Source organism: Helobdella robusta, assembly GCF_000326865.2.
Source record: "Helobdella robusta unplaced genomic scaffold HELROscaffold_15, whole genome shotgun sequence".
Classification (NCBI taxonomy): Eukaryota; Metazoa; Annelida; class Clitellata; order Rhynchobdellida; family Glossiphoniidae; genus Helobdella; species Helobdella robusta.
Genome location: NW_008703839.1, coordinates 1,510,056 through 1,532,009, shown reverse-complemented (window position 1 = coordinate 1,532,009; position 21,954 = coordinate 1,510,056). Strand labels below are relative to the sequence as shown.

General features: G+C 34.4%; 6 protein-coding genes across 6 annotated transcripts; 2 read left to right on the top strand and 4 right to left on the bottom strand.

The window, feature by feature from the left end:
• The first annotated feature begins 2,002 nt into the window (after positions 1–2,002).
• HELRODRAFT_110065 (hypothetical protein) lies at positions 2,003–3,938 on the top strand. The gene is made up of 6 exons (XM_009015122.1): positions 2,003–2,178; positions 2,244–2,355; positions 2,468–2,569; positions 2,659–2,765; positions 2,847–3,060; positions 3,422–3,938. Exons 1-6 carry the CDS (start codon positions 2,068–2,070, stop codon positions 3,586–3,588), a joined length of 813 nt encoding a protein of 270 aa, XP_009013370.1. The 5' UTR covers positions 2,003–2,067; the 3' UTR covers positions 3,589–3,938.
• A 3,447-nt stretch (positions 3,939–7,385) lies between these two features.
• On the bottom strand, positions 7,386–8,899 carry HELRODRAFT_169282 (hypothetical protein; the record flags this gene model as incomplete). The annotated part of the gene is made up of 6 exons (XM_009015121.1): positions 7,386–7,561; positions 7,700–7,904; positions 7,969–8,072; positions 8,253–8,354; positions 8,493–8,601; positions 8,744–8,899. 6 exons carry the CDS (start codon positions 8,897–8,899, stop codon positions 7,386–7,388), a joined length of 852 nt encoding a protein of 283 aa, XP_009013369.1.
• A 157-nt stretch (positions 8,900–9,056) lies between these two features.
• Positions 9,057–10,788, bottom strand: HELRODRAFT_169281 (hypothetical protein; the record flags this gene model as incomplete). Its single annotated transcript, XM_009015120.1, has 2 exons — positions 9,057–9,207; positions 10,571–10,788. The coding sequence occupies 2 exons, from the start codon at positions 10,786–10,788 to the stop codon at positions 9,057–9,059; spliced, it is 369 nt and encodes a 122-aa protein (XP_009013368.1).
• A 2,983-nt stretch (positions 10,789–13,771) lies between these two features.
• HELRODRAFT_169280 (hypothetical protein) lies at positions 13,772–15,699 on the bottom strand (the record flags this gene model as incomplete). Its single annotated transcript, XM_009015119.1, has 5 exons — positions 13,772–14,113; positions 14,283–14,564; positions 14,959–15,102; positions 15,153–15,232; positions 15,687–15,699. 5 exons carry the CDS (start codon positions 15,697–15,699, stop codon positions 13,772–13,774), a joined length of 861 nt encoding a protein of 286 aa, XP_009013367.1.
• A 603-nt stretch (positions 15,700–16,302) lies between these two features.
• HELRODRAFT_169279 (hypothetical protein) lies at positions 16,303–19,625 on the top strand (the record flags this gene model as incomplete). The annotated part of the gene is made up of 4 exons (XM_009015118.1): positions 16,303–16,818; positions 16,893–17,233; positions 18,053–18,174; positions 19,552–19,625. 4 exons carry the CDS (start codon positions 16,303–16,305, stop codon positions 19,623–19,625), a joined length of 1,053 nt encoding a protein of 350 aa, XP_009013366.1.
• Positions 19,626–20,529: 904 nt separating this feature from the next.
• On the bottom strand, positions 20,530–21,726 carry HELRODRAFT_169278 (hypothetical protein; the record flags this gene model as incomplete). The annotated part of the gene is made up of 2 exons (XM_009015117.1): positions 20,530–20,993; positions 21,084–21,726. 2 exons carry the CDS (start codon positions 21,724–21,726, stop codon positions 20,530–20,532), a joined length of 1,107 nt encoding a protein of 368 aa, XP_009013365.1.
• Positions 21,727–21,954: the final 228 nt, after the last annotated feature.

Here is a 21,954-nt window from a genome sequence, read left to right as displayed (position 1 = left end):
TAAATGCGAATGAATGCCTATATATATGTACTAGTATTTGGTTGTGATTGATTATTATTGATGAATGATTATCTGAGAATACATGCCTATATATACATATATATACGTATATATACATACATACATACATATACATACATGCACTAATATTGGTGGTAATTGATTGCTATTGATGAACGATTAAATGAAATGATGAATTATGATGAATTAACTAAATTGGTGATTATGGCTAGTTTTTGGTATTGATTGAATATTATTGATGAGCGACTAGATGAGAATGCGTACATATATGCAAATGTATAAAGGCACCTGCACATATGTATACACCGGCTTATACTCAGAGAAGTAACTAGTTAGTTTTTTTGTTTTGTTTTGTTTTGTTCCTGTTTAGTTTTTTTTTTCCGTAGAAATTAGTGGAAACCGCGTGCAAGTGTGCAACTGTATACCAGTGTGCAGGGGTAAGAACTTGAAATTACGAAATTTGCTGTTGTACGAATAAATTAAGTTTGTTTACAAATATGCCGTCGCATAGTTTAGACCACATTGAAAAAATGAATGACTAAATGAATGAATGAATTTCCTAGATAATTTATTAAAATGAATTTATGTTGGGATTTAGTGAAAGATATAAACGCAAAAAAAAAATAAACGTCGTTTAACTTAAGGTATGCAGGTGAAATGAGAAAAAAAAAATTTTGCAGTACAATTGTAAAATGAATATACGTGAATTAAAAGTGAGAAACGCTTAATATAAGACCAATATTATTAGAAGAATAACGAAAAACAAGATACAAAATTGTAAAATCAAAGTTAGGTTAAAACCAAGTGATAGTGTAATGAATAAATACCTAATTTTAAACTTTATTTTGAGAATTCAAAAAACTAACCAGTCTGTGCGAGACCAACATACACATCCTGTATGTATCCCCTACATTATGTATATTATATATGTATACCTATTGTATGTATGTATGTATGTATGTATGTATGTATGTATGTATTAGTGTATGTTTATATGTGCGTATGTTTGTTTGATTGTTTGTATGTATGCATGCTTGTGTCTTCGTATGCATGAACACATATTTGTACTTATGTATGAAAGAACCGTAGGAAACAAGTGAGGCCAAACTTTGCAATAAAACAATAAAACTAATTATAAAATAATTACGGTCGCAATATTTCACTTGCTTGCAAATATTTAATTTAATTGAAAATTTCTACGTCAAACGTTGAACATGTCACGTTATCCACATTACGACCCGTTGAAATCTTAGTTCACATTGTTGCAATCAACAATCAGCAGCCAACAGCACTCGTTTATCGTTTGACCCGAATTTGAAAGCAGTGACAACTTTTGAGACAACGGTCGTAACATGAAATGCAACGTGGGTGATGCTCAGTTCACATTTATTACAGCTAATAAAACAGTAGCAATAACAACAATAACACTAACAACAGCATTAACAACAATATTAACAACATCAACAACAACAATGATAACAACAAAATTTTTATTGTCAATGCCTCTTGTTACAATTAAATAAAAAACATAATAACTAGTTGATAATGTTTATATGCACGATTTATAGTTCAATGTATCGATTAAATACGAAATTACTATTATTTTATAACTTGTAGCACCAATAATTGAATAAATAATAATAATAAAGATAATAATAACAATAACAGCAACCACCACAACAATAATAATGATAATGGAAACATATTTTATTTTTTACTCGTCAAAATATGAAGATCTAATGATAACAGGAAATGTCTAATAAAATGAATTTTAATGAAATGTATTTAATATATACAATAATAATAATGATAATAATAATAACAATAATATTATTATTATTACACTTAATACAATTCCTCACGAAGTCTGCAACGATGTCACCAGCATTCCTTTCATTTCTTGTCCTAAAAGTTCAGCGGGTCAGCACTTGATCAAACTCTATATAACCTGCCATCAGGCTTAGGTTCCCAAACGTGATCAATTACAGAATTTTTACTGTCAAAAATAAATTTAAATCCTAGAAGTTCAGAGAACTAATTTGAAGAATGAAACCTTGGATGGCAGCGTATCTCATCAGCATAGCAACGGCATGCTGCATCTTCTTCCTCGTTGGTGGACTGCCAGCTGGAAAGAGATTCACCAAAAAGGATGCTTACGTTAATTACATTTTTCTTAGTTTTTTTTTATTTATATGTATAAATGTTGATATTTTTAAATGTAGAGATACTTCAAAAAGTTCGGTTACATGAAAATGAGTGATGACGAAAACTCGAACGTCACGTTTCGACGTTCTGTTGAAAAAGTGCAAAAATTTGCCGGTGCCAACCAAACTGGTCGTAAATTAATTGACATTATTTCGTTTTAAGTTGATTTTATTATGTTACAGTAAACTTCCGATTATATTGAAAATATTAATTTGCAGGTTCATATTTTTTTTACATCCAGGTGATTTAAACGATGAAACGATAAATTTGTTGATGACTCCAAGATGCCAAAACCCGGATGTTTTTGAGAAGAAAAACAGAACAAAGAGATTTCTTCTTGCTGGTATTTGTTTTTTTATTATTCAAATAACATTTTTTATAAAAATTATACGTTTATTAAATTTTCAAATTTTCGGTTGGGAACCTGAAAAGAGCCCTGGCCATCAACAAACTTGACGTACAAACTTGCTAATTATCCAAACAAAACAATCAACTTGACCAATTCCGGGATAGATAAAATCATCAGAAATTCTTTAGCAGTGAGAAGATTTAACATAATAAAACAAATGCATCAGTAGACTGTTTAATGAATTGGTTATAAAACTTTGAACATATTTCAGACGTGGGCTATTTACGCTCCCAAACTTTCATTCTCGTTGATTTCAAGCACAAGTTCAAGGAAGGCCGTGATAAATTTGAAATTTGCCCGGTTGGACCATGGAGACGGAAGTTCATTTGATGGACCAGGTGGAGTGCTGGCTCACGCATTCTACCCGACTGACGGGGAGGTGCATTTTGACGCCGACGAATCTTGGAGCACTGCTACCAACAGTGGTAGTATTTTTATTTTGAATAGATCAAGTATTTTTTTGAAAATTATTTTGCATCCTTTTTATTGTTTTTCCATTAAAAAATTACTCTCATTGTCGAAGTTCAAAATTTCTAAAAACTTGGCCTTCTTATAGAATGTTTACGTTTTTAAATAATTTATTGATTCAATTTTAAACTATTTATTGGGTTCAATTTAAATGACACAGCTAATGTAAAACACATTATATAAAGATATATATTATTAAACCAAAGTCTCAAGTCAAAAATCATCTAATGTTGTATTTTTTTAATTTCTTAGAAAGCATTCATTGCTGACCAACCATCATGACCAAAAAATTTATTATGCATCTTACAAAATTATCAGGGGCCAATTTTGATTGGGTGGCAATTCATGAAATTGGGCACGCCCTTGGCCTGGACCACAGTAGTGTGAAAGGTTCAATCATGTACCCGTACTACACCGGATTTAAGGCAAACCTCACTCTGTCGCTGGACGATATAGCTGGAATTCAAGAACTCTATCCAGTGTAGATCAATTTTACAAATGAAATTATTTTAAAAATTCAGTTGTGTTGGCATACTGCATATAAATAAATAGACATCCTTAAACTTTGGTCGTATAATGTGAATGTGTGTAACGGTTTGAATCATCGTTTTTAAGCAAATTTGTTTTTCAAGACGTTCATTTTTATTTTCAACTTCCAACTTTTCATTGTCTGATTGCGTCATCGATGTATTGACTTTGAAATAGATTTTTTACAAAAATTTATAATTCATTTTATTTTATAACTAATATTTAAATTTAACGAATACGAATTTTCATAAATTTGTTGTATCTAATGTCAATAGTTTCCCAATAAATATCAAAATTATTAACCGTCAAGACATTTTTGACTGACCACTCTACTTAGGCATCTTTCAACGAAGAAAATGAAGCACAAAATCTAAAAATGCACGATAAAAACCACGATAATAATAAATGCAGTTGTCAACATCGAACGCATACTCCATTCATTCTCTAGATATGGATGCAAGTGACCAGCTGTGTAGAGCCAGCCGTCTAGAGAACTGAGTGTTGTTACAATATGGCATTCCATATCGTCGGTAAAAATTTGAAAGACAGATATTCACTTGAAACAAATGATTGCTAAAAAGAAAAATTAATTCTTTGTGACACTTATCATCGGTTATTATTCTTTCATCTCGTTCGGTGTTGATGACTGAGGATTGACATCAATTATACAAAACGAGGTCAAATAAATTAAGACATGAAAAAATGATTGAAAATAAAAAAATTCAATTCATTATTCAAGTTAAAACAATCATATTGGCTAACGTTAAACAAGACACGCTACAGGCACAATTTTGTGAGTTAGAGAAATAATCCTCTTTTAAGCCAAAATATTAAATAAGAAATAATCCTCTATTAAATAGTGCAGTAGATTTTTTAATTGGGACATCCAAGAAACTTTATCGTTAACTTTAATAGAAGTTATTACGTATGGAATAAAATATATTACAATGTAAAATTAATGACTTGTTTTAATATATTTAAAAAAATTACAGGATAATAATTTTCAGCGCGATAATTCCATATTGTTCATGAACAATTTTCTCAAGTGGTTATTCTTGACGGTCAGTTCATTTAAATTGAACATATTTAGCAGCTGTTGAACGTGCTATAAACATTTTGTTAGCAATTGTCAATCAATTAATAAATCAATTAATCAATCAATCAGTCAGTCAGTTAGTCAGTCAGTCGGTCGGTCGGTCGGTCGGTCGGTCGGTCGGTCGGTCGGTCGGTCGGTCGGTCGGTCGGTCGGTCGGTCGGTCAGTCAGTCAGTCAGTCAATCAATCAATCAATCAATCGGTCAGTCAATCAATCAATCGTTTATTCAATCAGTCATTTAATTGTTCATACATTCAATCAACCATCGTTCATTCATTCAATCATTCAATCAATCAACCGTTCATTCATTCAATCATTCAATCAACCAATCGTTTATTTATTCAATACTTCAATCGTTCGATTAATCAATTATAGCTTTACGGCGTATTCTTCCGCAATACTGAAATTTACATTCAACAAGTGCACGCCATCATCTCACCACCAATTATATTTGCTGATTTGTTTACACTTTTATACGACAGGCTGTTTTTAATTTGGCCGTTAGTCTCTCCGTAAATTAACGGACACGCACGCTTTTTTAATTTTTTTTTATTAAATTATTTCACAAATTATTTTACGTGCTTGTTGGTGTGGTGCGCTCCGGAGGAAGAACCTGGCTCGACCGTGTAGGTATCCATCGATACTAAAACCAATATAAGACGAACTTCACTTTGTCCTTTGAGGAAGTAGCAGAAGATTGTGGGTTGGTCGCTGAGTTAGCTCATGTGCTGTTGTCAGGCAGTATATTAAGAATCATTACATATAGCACCTATTAAATATTTTCACGGGCGCTCTAAAAATTCAAACAAACTGTACGTGACAAAACTAAAACATTTCCATGTAACTTCAATGTAACTTCAATGTAACTTCAATGTAACTTTAATGTAACTTCAATGTAACTTCAATGTAACTTCAATGAAAACAAAAAATGTTTTCAATTTATTTTTGAACGGTGTAAAAAACAGTCCAGTTTTTCAAAATGATGCAGGCAGGTTGTTCCACACAGTAGGACCAGCAACAGCAATATTTTGAAAACCAGTATGTAACTTCGCCACATATTTTGGTGCTAGACCATTAAGTGCTTTAAAGACAATCACACCAATGTAAAAAAATATTCTTTGTCAATTGTCAATCAATGAAGTTCATTCAGATTTGGTGTTACGCGGTCAAGTTTTAAACTGCCAGTTATCAACTTTGCAGATCTATTCTGAATCAATTGAAGAACAGCAATTGATTCATTTGACAATTTGTACAACAGCTACAATATTGTAACAGCTACAATAATTCAAATGAAAAATTATAAAGGGTGCACCAATGTTTCCATAACTGATCTACCCAATCAATGTCTGACTCGATATAAATTTTTAAGGTAAATATTGCACGAAATTAATATTGTCTTAATGTGATCTTTGAGCCAAACATTTGCTGTTTGACTGAATGGTACCATAGCATTACTAACTTTAGCGGAATTAATACAAAACTTTGAGAATTGCTGCCATGTGCCAACTGAAAATATATGTGTTTTGAATCGATTAAGCTTTAACGAGGGTCACATGAATGACCGGTGACTAGTATATGAATGTCATCAGCAAAGGAATGTCAAATGAATCCATGAAAACCAAGGATCTTATAATATGAACAGAGTTGGTCCCAGGACCGAACCCTGTGGAACTCCATAGTTGACCTTTGCATTATCAGTCAGCACATTCAGAAGAGAAACATGTTGTGTACGGTTTGTCAAGTATGAAAACCCGTAGCTAAAACGTAACCTCTTCAATAGTATATCATGGTCAACACAGTCGAATGCCGACGACATATCAGGAAACGCTATCAATGAAATATGTGGCAGTGACATGGATCGAATACTATCTGTCCGAAACCCAAAGTTCATCATATGCGTATAATGCGGTCTTGCACGTGCCTGCGGAGTGGGTATGTGCGTCGTGTAGTGTGGATAGGATACTTGTACAGCGTTTGTGGCACGAAAGTTTAATTATAAGTATCAAATAACACGTAAGCAGCTCAGCGTTTCGATGGAGCTGCATTATAAAGAATAAAAAATAAATAAACCGCAGGTGCTCACGATAGCGCACTTTACATTTTATTACATGTTTCAAACAACAATTATAAAATGATACCCAGCAACCAACAGTTACAGACAACTCACGGACGGCCAGGAAGGACGACGTATGCCAAAGTACAATTGAAATCAATTTTATTCGCGACCTGAACCGTTGAATCCCGTTTTTTTTAAATACAAAAATTATTTATATAACAACAAATTTTAAAAACACTATTTTGTAAATGAGGCTAAATTTTAGTTAGAATCTTTTAAGACTAATTATTTGAAGAGAGATTAAAAAAATAAACTTCAATACAAATGTTCCAGTCCAATATAGAGATTTTCAAAAATATTTTTAAAAATTTGTTCTGAGGTTGTTTGGAATAAAAATTAAAAATTTTATTTAATAAACATCATTTTTTTCAAATAATTTTTTAATTCAATGTTCGCGCTAATATTTTCGATAAAAAAATCTGAACACATGTTGAAGCATGCAGTAATTTTATTACAACTAACTACTAAGAAATTGTGAGTTCTAATTATTTAAGATAATATTTCATAAGTCAATTTTCATCATTATTTGGACAATTTATTCATTTAAGGAGACGCCGTCGTATGCATTGATTGAATTCCAGCAGTATCATCAGCGGCAGGCTTACATTGAGTATTATTTGAGGGGTAATAAGCATTCATAATTGCCAACGAATCGTTTGAGTGACCCAAGCCAAGACAATGACCAAGCTCATGTATTGCTACGTATTTTAGATTCTTAGCTAAAATGTAAATAATAAAAAGTTTTGATTTTTCCATTTCAATAAATTGATTGCATCAAATCGCATAAAATTAAAGTTGAAATACAACAACTTATGGTTTAAAACGTTAGTATTAAAAGATTGGTAATGAATTCTTACTTCCATTCGTGCCATCACCCCAACATTCCGAGTTGTCAAAATGCATTTGGCCTGTGCCAGGGTAAAAGCAATGTCCTAGAACCTTACCAGGCCCATCAAATGGGTATTTATCAGAATGATCGAAAAAGACAAAACTGATGTTTATTTTGGGAGTCCCGGAAACGAATTTAGTAATGTTCAACGACGGGTCAATCTTAACCCATTCCTTAAATTTTTAAGAATCTTGAATAATTAAAAAGTTTTATTAACAATATCATTTCAAAATTTACATTAACAGCTTCCGCGATGATTGCATCAATTTGATCATTTGTGTAGATTGTACAATTGGGGTAGTTGAAAATTCCGTAAGTTAAAGTTTCGTTTCTCCACCTGGCTGAAAACATCATCACAAATTTTATTATGAACATTTAAAGTAGCATTCATTAATTAAAATTATTACAATTGATTATTTTGAGCATATAAGTTGGTAGTGGTTAATAATATCAATATTTAGGATATGAGATGAATAATGTAGATTGCAAAACATCTAATGATTAAAAAAATTGCTACTAACAAACAACAGAGTATCTTTTCTTTTTATCTTCGGCTGTCATCACGTCGGGGAAGGAACATCTCTGTGATTCCATCTTTGCCATAGTCGCCTCATCAAGTGTGCCTTCACGCGTTTTGCTCAGTTTAATTAATTGTTATTTATTTATTCTTATTTTCAGAATGTTAGATATGAGTTACCAGTTCAATTTTTGGTATTTCTTATTAGATAATTTAGAATACAATAATAAAAAGCTCTCTGAACCTGTCTGTAGCAAGCCTGCATGTGCTTGCATTGATCTGATGGCCTCTTCAGCACTCACAAGATTATTGTCGTTGCTTTCTCTCAAATAACCAAAACGTTTCAGGAATTTCTAAATGTAAAGTTTTAATTTAGACAAATAATTTGTAATTGATTGTTATATAATAAAGACCTAGAGAAAAAGTTAATGAAAAAATTACCGGCACATTCATGAAACAAATTCTATTTAAAGTTTTCAAGTGTGCCAAACTAACTACAGCCTTTTCATTGAGTGTTGCAGAGGGAGGTGGACCTTCATACTGGACCGCTGGAGGCAGGTTGGAAGGCTCATCCTGCTCAGCTGGCGGCAGACAAGTTGTCAAAGCCAGACAACTGATCAACACGATGCCCGACAACAACAACTTCAACATTTCATTAAAAAACTTTTTGGGATATATATTAGTTATCTTTACCAAATTTCGATCTGTTGGTGCAAATTTTCATTTTGTATTTATAGGACACCGTAACAGTGCTAAGTATAAATAAAAACATATATATCAATATTATGTTTCTAATAAGAAATTTATTTCAAAACAATTTTAAAAACTTCTTTTTCTTTACAACTCCATCCTGACTTCCGCTCTTCATTGTCTCGTTGGAGAGGCGCAGGTGCGGAATGTTGCCAACTGCCGATGGTAATTGATTTGTACATTTCTGTTCAACTGAACTGAAGTCGTGGCTAGGACAGGATGAGAAGTAATGCATGAATATTCAGATCGGCTGAACATCCGCAACACCTGCGTCTTCAAAATTTATTTATTTATTTATCGCTATGAACAGTCGATTCAATTTGTCGTTGGATCGATTTTTACTAGACGTCATCGGCTGCATTTGAGCGGCTGAACATCCGCAGCACCTGGCGAGCGGCTGAACATCCGCAGCACCTGGCGAGCGTCTTCAAGTCAGCCTACACGTCTTTAAAAATCAATCGAACAAAGGATACGGCGCATGTGAGTGCGGCATTCATCAATGAACAACTCAGCATTCGCGGGCAACAATCATTCATGGACGGGAAAGACATTCCTAAGAAAATAAATTATTGCGGAACTCGCTTATTTATTAACTCATTTACTCAAAATGCCATTTGTTCACTTTATTCATTTTGTTCGTTCAATTGAATTAATCATTTTTTTATTTTGTTAATTTTTTTATTTTTTTATTCATTCGTTTTGTTTTGTTTTTCTAGTTTTTTTCTTCATTGGTATTATGCTGACGCATTTCTGTCAAGTTGTTCTTTCTTACAGCATTTTGTCCATCAATCCATCAATCCATCAGTCAACCAATCAGTCAACCAATCAGTCAAACAATCAGTCAATCAATCAGTCAACCAATCAGTCAACCTGTCATTCGTTCTCTCGTTTTTAATTTTCTACTTCCGCTTTTTTCATCCTTTCACGCGTCGATCAATTCAGTTGCTTCATCTTTCGTCGCTTTTTGTTTTCTTTTTGCAAACATACATGCGCATACATACCTACACACATACATACACACATACATACACACATACATATATACATACATACATACATATATACATACATACATACATACATACATACATACATACATACATACATACATACATACATACATACATACATACATACATACATACATACATACATACATACATACATACATACATACATACATACATACATACATACATACATACATACATACATACATACATACATACATACATACATACATACATACATACATACATACATACATACATACATACATACATACATACATACATACATACATACATACATACATACATACATACATACATACATACATACATACATACATACATACATACATACATACATACATACATACATACATACATACATACATACATACATACATACATACATACATACATACATACATACATACATACATACATACATACATACATACATGATGGTAGGCGCCCGGACGGATGCACACTAATAACTTGGAGAGCCGGTAGATGTTTGGCGTGGGATGTTACGGTCCCTGGCACCCTTACCGAACGATATGTAAACCTGACAAGTAAAGAATGCGGTTTGGCCGCGGCCAGGACAGCGGACGAGAAAATGAAAAAATATGGGAACGCCCTCCCCTCGATGGAAGTCTTGCCAATATGTATCGAGGTTTTCGGCCCGATGGACCCCAACACCCTTAAATTTCTTAAGGCAATATGTAAAATGATTAGCGTCAGATCAGGCAACAGCAGAGAACTGTTTTTCGCAACTAACCACATTTCGTGCTTGTTGCAGCGGTTCCTGCGTGTCTGTGTGCTTGAAAATATCCAACTGAATGCCGACATGTGCAATTAACGACAAATCAAAGTGTTAATCCATTTGTTACTTGATGTTTGACGGTTCAGTGTCACCCATCATGTTTTGGTTTTAACATACATACATACGAAACAAAACGAATCAAAATTTTATTTGCTTCTCAATATTCAAAAATAATAAGAAAGCAGGAAGACCATAATAGAATTTGTATAGAAATTCATCTGGTATGGCCTGGCCACCTAATCAGAAATGTTCCGTGTTTAAACAAAAATGTTCAGTAAATAAAATAATAATTCTATTTCATGAATCATATAGCAAAAATTATTTAATAGTATAAATAGAATAACAGAAATAAGTAAAAATTGGCAGTTTTTAACAAAAAAGTTTTATATGTTTTCAATGTCAGGATAAAATATAGTATTTGTGAGTAAGATTATGACAGTCACGTATGTTTAATTAGATAGTTCTTCAATTTTATTTTAAAACCATGCAATGAATTGAAATCAACATCGAAACCGTTGTTTACGATTTCGTTCCAAGTTCTTGGCCCTTTAGAGAACATGTGTGAAAACATGATGTTCGTTTTCGATTTGTTGGAGACGAAGTTGTTGGTTTTTAGAGATTGCTTTTTCATCCTGTAATAATCTTGAAACAACTCTGGCAATCTGTTCGTCAACTGTTCTCAAAATATATGTTCAACTTCGAAAAATTTAAATTTCGCTTTATGTTGAAGAGCGGTTGACTGTGGTTTTTTCGTATGGATCCTGTCACAATTGTAACTGCTCGTTTCATCAAACGTTCTACTGGCATCGTGGTTGCGTGATACGATGACGCCCAGATTGTGTTACAGTAAGTTATCAACGGCGCGCACAGAGAATTGTACAGCAAATTCAGACATTTTCTAGGAAGGAATGATTTTACTTTATTTATCATTCCTATTGTCTTTGATAACTTATTTGCAATATATTTTGTGTGATGTTTGAACGAAAGTTTTGACTCAAAATATACGCCTACAAATTTCAAGCGTTTTGTTTCCTCAATTGTATCATCATCTAACTTGATTTTGTAGGGTTCTTTGTAGTCGAGGTATTGAACTGGCCAAAATATCATTACCTGGCTTTTTGATGAATTGATCGTGAGTTTATAAGCTTCAAACCAACAGACAATATTTTTCAACTCTTCGTTTGTGTTTTCAATGAGCTCGTTGATTGATTTGCCGCTACTGAAGACGTTTGTATCATACGCGTAAATGATGTAATCGAAGAACGTTGATGCAGTTGGTAAATCGTTCACGTAGAGGATGAACAACAACGGACCCAGGATGCTACCTTGAGGGACACCATGGTTCATGGTTGTTGTTGAGCATGCCAGACGTTTAGTTATTTATACAAACGAATTGTTTTCTGCCGGTCAAATAACTTCGTAGCCATTGGAGTGTCGTGCTTCTGAAGCCATACTTTTCAAGCTTGTTCAACATGATGCTGTGGTTGATGCAATCAAATGCTTTGGATAGATCCAAGCATGTGCCAATTATATATTTCTTACATTCGGCATGGAAACCAATTTTCCGAATCAACTCTACGATTGTTAGTTCTGTTGAGTACTTTTCTCTGAAGCCAAATTGACAATTTGATAAAATTTTGTTTTTTTGTAGAAAACTACTCATTCGTTGATGCATGATTTTTTCCAAAATTTTCGAAAAGGTTGGCAGAAGTGCTATTGGTCGAAAATTTGACAAATCTGTACTTTTTTAAACTTTTTCAACAGGGATTATTTTTGCAATTTTGAAGCAACTTGGGAATGAACCCATTTCGAAGGACAGATTTATCAAATATTCTAAAACAGAAACAGTTGAATGGATTGTGGAGACGACGATTTTTGATGGTATGTTGTCGAAACCGCTTGATGTTTTTTGCTTCAGAGATTTTGTTGCTGCAATGATTTCATTTGCTGTGACGTATCTACAGAAAAATAAACTTGATACAGACGTTTTAAAATAATTCTTCCAGTGGGAGTTTTGTGTGATCGACTGCAATAAGTTTGGTGCTAAGTTGATGAAATGATTGTTCAAAACATTTGCTGGGCCTGATATTTCAGAATCTTCTTTCGTTATTTGGTGCACCCTGTTTTGTATGTTCTTCCCATTTTTCAAATCACTCAAGATGGCCCACGTTTTTTTACTGTCTTTTTTATATTTTTCAAGAAGATAGTAGTAATAATTTTTTTTAAACTCTATTTAATTTATAACATGTTTTTTTTTGAAATTTTTGAATTTATTTAAGTTATATGGATTGGGATTTAAGATATATTTATTGTAGCTTTTATTTCGTTTTTTGATTAAGTTTTTCAATTCTGAAGTGACCCACGGTTTGTCTTTTAACGATTTCGACATGATTTTACGATTGGTGATTTGACAGCTTTCATAGAAACATTTTTGAAAAAAACTTATAAAAGTTTGGAATGCTTCATCAACGTTTTTGTTGTTGTATACAGCTTGCCAGTCTTGTTGTCGAAGTCGTTCGTTCAGATCATTAATTCGTTTAGATGAGTATGAAAATTTTTCTGAAGGTATTTTATCTTCGTTTTTTGTTGCACATTTTTTGTTTGATTAAAAATGGAGAAAATTGGCAAATGATCAAGAAGATGGTGGGTAATAACTCCTGATGTTACAATGCTTTCAGAGATATTTGTGAAAATGTTGTCGATAATGGATTGTCGGTTGAATTCAATTCTTGTAGGAGTAGATATTGTTTGTTGTAAGTTGTAGCTGTTCAAAAGCTGTAAGAAATTTATTTTATTTTTATTGTTGTTTGCATTCGACAAATCGATGTTGAAGTCTCCTGTCAGAATAATCGATTTGTTTTCATTGTTGGTCGTTAGTAGAATGTGATCTAAACAGTTAGAGAGATTCGACATCATGCGATGGTGGTCGATAGATCACAATCATTAAAACATTTTTACGGCAGGTTTATTCAAGATTTCTACAACAGAAAATTCAATTTCATCATTTAAATTTGTTATGTCATCACGAATTTTATAATGAAGATTTTGTTTGATGTAGAAACCAATGCCTCCTCCATGTTTTCTCGTTTGGTGTTTGCCTTCAAATGTATATCCGTCAATATTTATTAAATTTTCGTTATCATCATTGAGCCAGCTCTCAGTAATTGCAAGGATATCTGCCTCTAAATTTATTTCTTGCAAGAATTCATAAACATCATCTGATTTGTTCAGTAAACTTCTTATGTTTATATGAAGGACGTGGAACAAATCATCTTTATAATGTCTCTTAAGTGTGGTCATATCTGAATTAAAATTCATTACATTATAAATTTTACACAAGTTTTCAAGGTTTTTGTCATAATTTTCATCATTAACATAAGCAAAAATTTCATCATCCATGCTTGCTGTTATTGGTGTCGTTTATTTTCTGTTGATTGAAACGCCAATCTCTGACGATGATGTACTGCAGGATGAGGTCGGGGTTTTTCATTTTGGCAGCGTCACAGCTTTCAATGCACACTTTGAACATTGTTGACTCTGTGTCGTCATTGCTGGTGTTGTCAGTTGTTGAAGTATCTGCGCGTTTCACGACTGGGTAGCACGAGATGACGTTTATTTCAATAGATTTTAAATAATCAATGACGTTATTTCTGTGGGATTTCTGAACGTTGCTCATTGAGAAAAACGATTTTTTAATGAACATTTTGTTCGCCTTGATTTTGCAGTTATCGTCGTTCTTTTTGTTACCAATAATTTTTTTTGTTGGTTTTGTGATTTTATTATTAACAGTTATCCCATTGTTGTTGTTGCTAACCTCGTTTCTTTCATCCATCTCAGGACTGTTAGTTATTCGCGGTCTCTTTTTTGATCTAACCAGCGTGAAAGGTTATTCGATTTTTTCTGTCGGCATCAACACAGCATTTGACCACAGATTGGAGTTAGTGGAATTGTTGTTGCTGCTTCTAGTATCATTTGTTGTTGGGTTAACCTCTTGAGGAACAATGGCGTTGTTTTTGATAACTGACTCGCTCGTGCAAACTTTCTCAATGTTAGGCGCTACATTATTTATCATGTTTTTTTAGCGTCGATATTTGTTTAGCATGGTTGTCAAGTGTTGTAAACAAACATACCTGTTGTATATCGAGCATTTCTTTTAGCTTTTTTCTAATACTTTTAAAATTTATTTGCACAAATTTGTCCAGCGAAGGCACTTTATTCATATTTGCACTGGCAAAAATTGCGCATTTATCAAGAATATTATTTAATTTCATCACCTTCAAAATTACAAAGCACTCAATTAATTTATCATTCTTTCTTGTGGCACCTTTCGGCAAACTTTTTTCCATTTTTCATCTTTAAAGTTGTCAAACTCACTTTTCAGAACTTTGAGAGCAGACACATTATCTTCATTTGTATAGAAATTACAAATGTTACAAATTAACGACTCGTCGTCCCACAAATTCGAATTATTTACAAACATACATACATACAAACATACATACATACATACATACATACATACATACATACATACATACATACATACATACATCGTTTGTTCACATTCAAAGCCGGCTGGATTGTTTTAATTTCCTGGTTATTTTTGTTAAATTCATAGATTTTAAATTGTTTTTACGTATGATTTTTGTGGTCATCGGCTGTAATTTTGTCCCGGGTTTGTTTTTCCGTCATTTTTTATCGTTTTTCTGCCCTGCCTCGGCCAATTTTCTCGTTTTTTGTTTTTTTCATCAATATTATAATTTATTCACAGCTCATAGCTGCTACAGGTCACCGGCCTGCGCCAGGTGTGAGCTGTTTTTATTATTATCGGAAAGTTCACTACATTTAACTTATTTACCTTCTACCGACATTTAATTTTAATTTACTTTTGAAATTAAAATTTAAAATTAAAATTTATTTATAAAAAAAAATTTCCTAAACCAATTTTTAAAATCTGTGTAAAAAAAAATAAGGGGCCTAACCCTAACCCAGATTGGGCCAAAGTTTGATGCAATAGTTGTCTCCTCCCACACTGATACCTAGGTTTTTGTATTCACTCATCAACTAATTTGTTCACTCACTCATTCATTCATCAATAAAAAAAAGAAAAGAAAAAAATAAATAAAAGTTGAAAAAGTTATATATATTTTCCACTGGTTAAATATTTAAAGATAATTCAGTCATTCATCCGTTCGCTCGTTCATTCATTCCGTCACTCATTCATTTATTCGTTCATTCATCCATTTGTTCGGTTGTTTATTCATTCATTCATTTATTCACTCACTCATTCATTCTTTTTTTCCCTCACTCGTCCGTTTAGTAATTAGCTCATTCATTCCCCCATCATTCACTCATTCATTCGTTTGTTCACTGGCCCGTTCATTTGGTCATTCGCTTGTTTATCCATTCATTCATCCATCCACCCCACTTGGTTTGTTTCTTTTTCTTCGTTTCTTGGTTGTTTTCAATCACATATGGCTCCAACGTTACAACAGTGCCCCGTCTGCTTTAACCACTATAGAAGCACTCCAGACGGGAAGTTATGTCGGCACGGAGGTAAAGTGAAAGGACAGGAATGCTCGGGGTCCCGGAAAAAAGTTGATCCATCGGGCGCGAGGGTTGCTTCGCCTCTCGGTGCCGCACCCGACCCCAAGCCTGGGTTGCCCACACGGTCGACGGCCGCATCGGTGTCCGGTGATCCTCTCGACCTGGATTACTCTGGTGTTTTTGACAAGCTGGCAGCCATGCTAAAATGTGTACCGGTGTACGACCATATCCCTAAGCCATGCAGAGAGAAGTTCGCACATGATCTGAACGCCTGGCTGACGGCTGTTTGTAATGACCCTGGTGACCCGGCTCACTGGGTTAGACTCCACTGTTTTGTCTCATACGTCTTACAGAAGACTTTCAGAGGGGGTCGCCGTGTCAACCAGGGCAATCTGGTCAACAAGCGTCTAAGCGAATATTCAACTATTGGTCTTGAAACCCTGGTTTCAATAATGCCAAATCACAAAAGCACAACCCCGATCGGTGGATCAACGCTGTGTCTTCTTGTATTGAACAGGGAAACCTGTCCTCGGCTGTCAGACTTGTCTGTTCGCCGGAGGGCCTGGCGGAGAGCTCGCCGGCCACCTTCGATAAATTATGTTCCATCCACCCAAAAATTCCGATGGACAGGCGGGTCTTTCCCGCATTGACACCAACGGCTGGTTGCGTTTCTTCCGCCGAGGTGCTGAGGGCCGTTAAATCGTTCAAAAACGGTTCTTCTGGAAGCCTGTATGGCCTACGACCCCAGCACCTTAAGGATGTTTTTTCAGGCCCCTTGCCAATCGACGACACACTGAACTCCTTAACCCAATTCATTAATTTGATCCTTTCTGGAGCTTGCCCACTCTCCGTCCGCCGGTTCTTTTTTGGAGGCCGGCTAATAGCTTTAAATAAGAAAGACGGAGGGGTCAGACCGATTGCGGTCGGGAACGTTTGGAGGAGGTTGGCCGGCAAATGTGCCTTGGCCCCGGTCGTGGTCGAAATCAAGACCAAATTCTACCCGACTCAGTTGGGTGTCGGAATTAAGAGTGGCGCTGAGGCCGCTGTTCATGCGGTTCGAAGATTGGTCACCGACCTCCCCAATCAATGGGGGTTTCTGAAACTGGACTTTAAAAATGCCTTCAATGCCTTGAGAAGAGACTTGATGTTGGAGGCTGTCAAACTTTTTTGCCCCAATATCTATAATTTTTGCCATTCTGCCTATGGCGGAGTCTCTTCCCTTGGCTACTGCTCTTGGGTTGTAGAATCGTCCGAGGGGGTACAGCAGGGTGATTCCCTTGGTCCTTTGCTGTTTGCACTAACTCTTCATCCACTCTTAGAGAAAGCTTCGTCCACTTTCGTTTGCGCTTATCTGGATGATATCAGCATAGCTTCGGACGGCCCAACTCTGGCCGATAGCTACGAATATCTGAAGCATTACTCCGCTGCAATTGGTTTAGAGTTAAACATTAAAAAGTGCGAACTTCACTGCCAAAGTTTATTTCAGGTGCCACATGCGCTGGCTGGAATACCCAGAGTTGGTGCATCAGAACTGAGTTTTTTAGACACATCCTTGGTCGAGGGCGATTATCAAATTAAGTTTTTTGACCAAAAACTCTCTGAGCTTAAATTCGCCCTGGGTCGTCTTTCCTGTCTTTCGGCCCATGATGTTTTGACAATTATCCGCAATGCCCTCAGTTTGCCCAAATTGATGTACTTCCTGCGTACATCCAAACACATTGACCCTTCTAAATTAGGCGAATTTGACAGAGCCCTGCGCACCGCCCTGTCGTCGATTTGCAATGTTCAAGTGACCGACAGTGGTTGGTCCCAGGCTCAGCTGCCGGTGCGATTTGGTGGGCTGGGGTTGCTTAGCGTGGTTCAGCTGGCTCCCGTTGTTTATAATTTTTCTGCCGCTGCCACTCTCGACCTGCAGTCTTCTCTGCTCCACCGGTTTTTTCGTTGCCGCGATATTCTTCCCCAAGTGTCCGCCCCGGGGACCGTACGCACGTCCAAATTTTGAACGAAGAATATAAAAAAATCTTTCAAAATTTGTTGTCTTCATGCGGCGACGACTTTTCCACCGCTCGTTTGTTGGCCATGTCCAGCGTTACCAGCTGTGGGTGGTTGAGATCGTGGCCCAACACCTCTGTGGGCACCAGGCTTGACAACGAGTCTGTAACCAAGTCAAACTGGAGTCTCTTATACCATAGTGATGAAGTTTGTGTAATAAAATCGAATGGTCAATACAATCAAAAGCTTTTGACAGATCGAGACATATTCCAATTACATAATTTTTCTTTTCACTTGCGACTCCAATTTTTTGAATCAGTTCCAGTATTGCCATTTCAGTTGAGTGGTTTTTTCGAAAACCAAATTGATGATTAGAAAGAATGTTATTTTTTTCAAAAAATTTGATCAAACGACTGTGCATCAATTTTTCAATAATCTTCGAAAAAACAGGCAACAAAGATATAGGTCGAAAGTTTTTAACCTCTGAGTTACCTCTTTCTTTTGCAATTGGAACAACTTTGGATGTCTTGAAGCACTTAGGAAAGATGCCCTTGTCAAATGATAAGTTGATTAAATATTCAAGAATTGTTGCTGTTGATTTAGTTGTTGATATTACTATTTTTGTTGATATTTCATCGTAACCACTCGACGTCTTGGGTTTGAAAAGTTTTGTGGTTGAAATGATTTCAGATGATGAAACACGGTTACAAAAAAATGAATTTTCTGGCCCATTTTGAAGATAATTTTTCCATCTTGTGTCTTCTACAAATGATTGCTGCATATCTGAGGCCAGATTGATGAAATAATTATTGAGAATAGTTTCAGGTTTATCAATTGGATCATCATTTAAAGTTAATTGAATTGTTGATGTTTTTTTGTTATTTCGTTTCGTTAAAGAATTGATGATTGACCATGTTTTCTTGCTGTCGCCATTGCTTTGTTGTAGAAGATTAAAATAATATTGTCTTTTCAACTGGCACTTGATCTTGTTGCATAATTTGCTGCATGATTTGAGTGCTGTAGAGTTGTCTGACGATGTGTGCTTTATATATTTTTTATATAACATTTTCTTCCTTTTTAACATTTGTTTAAATTCTTTAGTTATCCACGGTTTGTTTTTTGCCATCTTCTGAGCCTGTCTTTTAGAGGTCACTGAACAATAAGTTTTATAATGTAACCGAAAGATGTCGATGAAATTTTGGAAGGCCACATCTACATCATCGCAGCTCAGCACACTTGTCCAATCGGCATTACATAAACCTTCATTTAAATTATTTATTCTGTGTGTTGAATAAGAATATTTTGAAAATGTAGCGTCAGCAACTGTCTTATTATTTATTTTTTGATTAGTGCAAGCAAAAAGTGGGATGTGGTCTGATAGGTCGCATAAAATGGTACCACATTGTATAATATTTTCTGGATGATTTGTAAACAAAATGTCTATAGTGGATTTTTTTGTATTACTGATTCTTGTAGGAACTGTGATCATAGATTTGAGGTTGTAACATGTCACAAGTTGGTTCAATTGAATTTTATTTATACTGCTAACTTCTGGTGATAAGTCAATATTTAGATCTCCCAAAAGATAAACAAATTTATTTTCATTACTAGTTATTTGTAAAACTTATTCTAATTCTTTAAAATATTGTTTAATTTCGTATATTGGAGGTCGATAACTAACCATCACAATTGAATTTTTAGATTTAAAATTGTTAATGATCTCTATTGCAAACATTTCAAACTTTGGCGAGCCAATGGTATTTAAATCATCTCTTATTCGAAAGTTAGAATCATTACAGACATAGAAACCAACCCCTCCACCGTGTTTGTCATGACGATTTTTGCCTACATATCTATATTCATCCATGCCAACCAAACTTTCAGTACGTTCGTTTAACCAGCTTTCTGTTATCGCAACTACATTGAATTTGATGTGATTGTTTGACAAATAGCTTTCTAATTCATCGGTTTTGTTGACCAAACTTCTTATGTTCAAATGCATTAAGTTGAAAAACATACTGCTGTCAAGATCTTTATTTATTAATTTATATTCATCATTCAACGTCTTAAAATTGTCATACCTTTTACATGTAGTTTGCTTGGGATTTAAATTGTCTTTTTTTTCATCATCACTGCTGTCCTCATCATTATCAACATGTTGTTTATCCATCTTTTTTTGTTTGATCGACAATTGTTTCTGGTTTCTTATTGAATTGCCACTCGCGTACTATAATGTGCTGGGGCATTATGTCAGGGTCTTTCATTTTCTTAGAATCAGAGCTATCGATGCAAACTCTAAACGTACTGGATTCTTCTTCATCTGTTTTTTTATTCTCAGTTTGACTATTATTATTGTTATTGACGTCGGCTGTAGAAGCTGGTGCCATTTTATTGAGTTGTTTGAGTATGGGATAACAGGAAACAACATGGATACCATTGTCGGTTAGGTAGGCCATCACATCATTTCTGTGGCACTTGCTGACATTGCTTAAACAGAACACAGATTTTTTCATTAAGATTTTATCTGCCTTCAGTTTGCAATCATTTGAAACTTTTTTACCAATTATTTTCATAGCTGTCTTTTTTCCAGTTTGTTTGTTGTTTGTTGGGTTGTTGCTGGTTTCTCCTGTTTGTTTGTTGTTTGTTGGGTTGTAGCTGGTTTCTTCTGAGTTGTTTTGTTTCTCACAATTGTTGTTATTTTAACGTGATTTTTTACCGTTTACAGTTGAGAACGGGGTACTGTTGTCTTCTGACTTTGCTATGTCTGACCACAGAGAACTACTGACATTTTTATTTTGTCCCTCCTTGTTTGTCATTTCAGTACTGTAGTCACTTACAACATTAGAATTTAGTTTATTTTTCAATGTATTTACTTCTGGTTTATTAATATCAGCAGTTTTAATAACGTTTTTTAATGAAATAATATCAGCTTTATTATTTTCAACAGTTTCAATAACTTTGTTAAATTGGACCTGTTGTTTGTGCAATATATCTTTTAATTCTAGTTTGATAGTTTCAAAGTTCAATGTTAACAAATTTTCAGACTTTGGGACTTTATTTAAATTACAACTAACAAATAATGGACATTTGTCCCAACATTTGTTTTCTTTCAACTGTTTAATTAACGATATACATTCCAATATTTTCTCAATTTTCATGTTACCCCGCGACCGCAATTTTTCACTTTTTTCACTTTTAAAATTATTTAATTCACTTTTTAGCAATTTAATTGCATTTACAATATCCTCATGAATATAAAATACAGATATATTATTAATAAACGTTTCATTCTCAATTAAATTCCAATTATTTTCTAAATAATACAGGAACTCATTTATTACAAGTGACCTGGACGCCATTTTTTTTTGTTTTCATACGTACGTACATATACATACATACATACATACATACGTTTGTTCACATTCAAGGCCGGCTGGATTGTTTTAATTTCCTGATTATTTTTGCTAAATTCATAGATTTTAAATTGTTTTTATAGAGGTTTTTTGGGGTCATCGGCTGTAATTTTGTCCCGGGTTTGTTTTTCCGTCATTTTTTATCGTTTTTCTGCCCTGCCTCGGCCAATTTTC